The sequence below is a fragment of the Orycteropus afer genome, unplaced genomic scaffold, assembly GCF_000298275.1.
Source record: "Orycteropus afer afer isolate SDZICR_OR568_19922 unplaced genomic scaffold, OryAfe1.0 scaffold00826, whole genome shotgun sequence".
Classification (NCBI taxonomy): domain Eukaryota; kingdom Metazoa; phylum Chordata; class Mammalia; order Tubulidentata; family Orycteropodidae; genus Orycteropus; species Orycteropus afer.
This window is the reverse complement of record NW_006922413.1, coordinates 144,491-147,382: the sequence shown is the minus strand read 5'-3', so window position 1 is coordinate 147,382 and position 2,892 is coordinate 144,491. Positions and strand designations below refer to the sequence as shown.

At 38.5% G+C, this 2,892-nt stretch overlaps 1 protein-coding gene across 1 annotated transcript in view; it reads left to right on the top strand.

The window, feature by feature from the left end:
• The window catches only part of MAP3K19 (mitogen-activated protein kinase kinase kinase 19), an 86,922-nt gene that overhangs the window by 46,425 nt on the left and 37,605 nt on the right, over nt 1–2,892 (top strand). Inside the window, exons 5-6 of the mRNA XM_007957944.1 lie at nt 936–1,014; nt 1,945–2,204. Coding sequence (XP_007956135.1) covers nt 936–1,014; nt 1,945–2,204 — 339 coding nt within the window. The remainder of the gene's footprint in view (nt 1–935; nt 1,015–1,944; nt 2,205–2,892) is intronic.

Sequence of the window (2,892 nt, the reverse complement as noted above, 5' to 3'; positions counted from 1 at the left end):
GAATGCTCCTTGGAAGTGAGAATGGCCAGACTTCATCTCACCTACTTTGGTCATGTTGTCAGAAGAGACCATTCCCTGGAGAAGGATGTCATGCTTGATAAGGTAGAGGGTCGATGAAAGAGGGGAAGGCCTTTAATGAGATGGATTGACACAGTGGCTGTGGTGATGGGCTCAAGTATATATAGCAAGGATCGTGGAGCTGGCTCAGGACAGGGCAGTGTTTTGTCCTGCTGTGCATAGGGTCACTATGAGTCAGAGACGACAGCAACTCACAACAACAACATTAGGGCCACAGCTGCATCTTTTTTATTTCTTCTTCAACACAAAGCATTGGGCTTGGCATATACTTAAAAGTTTGTTGAATGGAAAAAAATGAATGCATGAACAAAAGACAGGAGATCCTAAGATGGTTCAGAGTGTTTTCAATAAATGTGTTTAATGTGTTACATGGTAAGCAAAACAAACTTCAATTCTGTAAGCTGGAACTTTCTGTCTTAAGGGCTATATTGGGAATCATTCCATAGAATCAAACAGGAGATGATCAAAATGTCAGTTATAAAGAAATTCCCACAGACTATATAAATTATCTCATTTAGTCCTCAAACAGTCCTGTGAAGTAGTTGTCATCAATACCTCCTTACAGAATGAGGCTGTGTCTTCTCCTTCAGAAGAAAATACTGCTCATCTTAAGATTTTAACTTAAATCTGAAAAGATTTTGTACGGATTACTTGCTCTTTAAACAAAATTTATTTATTAATGTATATGCTGGATAGGAAATGTACAAAGATTTCTAGAACTGCAGTCCCTGGTTAATGTCCATTCTATAATAATTAAGAACAGATTAGCCAAATAACCAAAAACAAAATACTTTTCCTTATTATCATCAACTTCATTGCTTTCTTCTTCCTTCTACTGTTGTCATGTGCTTCTGCAGGTGTTGATATTATTGTTACTTTTCCAAGAGATGTCAGTCATCCCCAAGAAAAGAGCCATGAAGATTCAACAGAAAACAAGTAAGGAATATTCTTTGAAATTTAAGTGTCAGTGATGATACTTATATGGCAACGTACCTTTTTAATTGAATTCAGCCCAAAATAATGCTCAAGAGCAGATGTCACAATTAATCTTACTGTGGCAGAAGGCAGACAGTAACTGTTTTAGGCTTTGTGGGCTATAAGATCTCTGTTGCAATGACTCAACTTTACCGTTGTAACACAAGCACAGGCATGGACATTATGTAAACTAATGAGTGAAATTGTGGTCCAATAAAATTTTATCTTCAAAACCAGACAGACCAAATTTGGCCAGGGGGCCATAGTTTGCCAAGGTATGTTCTAGAGCAGTGCTACTCAAAATGTGGTTCTGTGGTCATTCTGGTACCAGTCCATGATGAGATCACTTCAGAACTTGAGGGTAATCACTTAGAAGTTTTGACAAATTTGACCATTTCATAAAATAATTTTGTTCATTGACCTGATAATAAAAGTTGGGTTTTTTTTTTTTTTTGCATATTTTTGTCCCATGTTTCATTTTTATAATAATTCATGTTTATTATATTTTACAAAATGAATTGGGGCATTTGAAAACTGTTTTTTCATCAGAGATAGTGTGAGAGGCACTAGCCAGTACCTTTGGAGAAGTAAAAGGTACCTTCCTGTGCCTTCTCTTTGCACCTCTGATTTCTCTGCTCAAGGAAATGGACCTAAAGTGTACCTAGGCCTATCCATTCATGCAACTGTACTGGGAGCAGCAGAGGGCAGTTAAGGGTGAAGAGTAACCAGGAGGGTGGAGAGGTATTGTTGTCTCAGAAATCCAGTCATTCATTCAGCAGTGCCACTTGGAAATTGTTCTTCAAACTTGCTAGTACCATCAGGTTGTACTGAGAACTGGAGACCCAGAAAGAGAGGGATGATTTTTAAATCAAACTCTTTTCCTCCTTTTAGTCAGGCAACTTCAGTGCATCAAGAATGGACAACAGCACATTCTGTTTCTCTCCCAAATGAAATTGAGATGGTAGACCTGAGGACAAAGACACTGGCCATGCAGCCCTTCCTCCTGGAGAAAGAAGAAAGTTCCAAAGAGCTCAGTGATGTCAACTTGGATTTTTTGTTGCCAAGACCTTGCTTAGAACCGAACATCTCCAAGTTTGTAACCAGTGAAGATGCTGCTCACTTTCTAAAGAGGCAGCAAAGAAAATCTGAAGGTGAGCTCAACAGTGATTCTTTGGTTCTTGCACTCAATAAGTATTTATTGAGTGCTTATTATGTTCCAGACACTCTTCTTCTTCTTCTTCTTTTTTTTTTTTTTACTTTTATTGTGGTGAAAACATACAACAAAACATTTGCCAACATAACAACTTCCACATTTACAGCTCAGGGACATTGATTACATTTTTCATCTCATGCCACCATTATTGCTGTCCTTTTCCAAAATATTCCACCACCTATTAGCATAAACTCAATGCCACCCAAAAAAAAGCTTACCCCTTCCCCCTCCTTTCTAGCCCTGGTAATCACTAATAATCTTTGGTATCCATATCTTTTTTTCTCAACCTATTGAGAAATTTTCCTCCCCTCCCCTCCCATCCCTGGTAACCAACAAAGTTTCCTTTTATGTATAAACCTTTCCTTAACTTTTTACAATAGCAGACTAATATAATATTTGTGATTGACTTATTTTACTCAGCATAACGTCCTCCAAGTTCATCCACATTATGCCGTGTTTTGCAGATCCAGACACTCTTTTAAATGCTGAAGATAAAGAAGTGAGCAAGGCAAAATCTGTTTGGCATTTTTGGAGCTCTGGTAGCATAGTGGCTAAGGCACTTGACTGCTAACCAGAAGGCTGGCGGTTCAAACCCACCAGCCACTCCTCGGAAGGAAGATGGGACT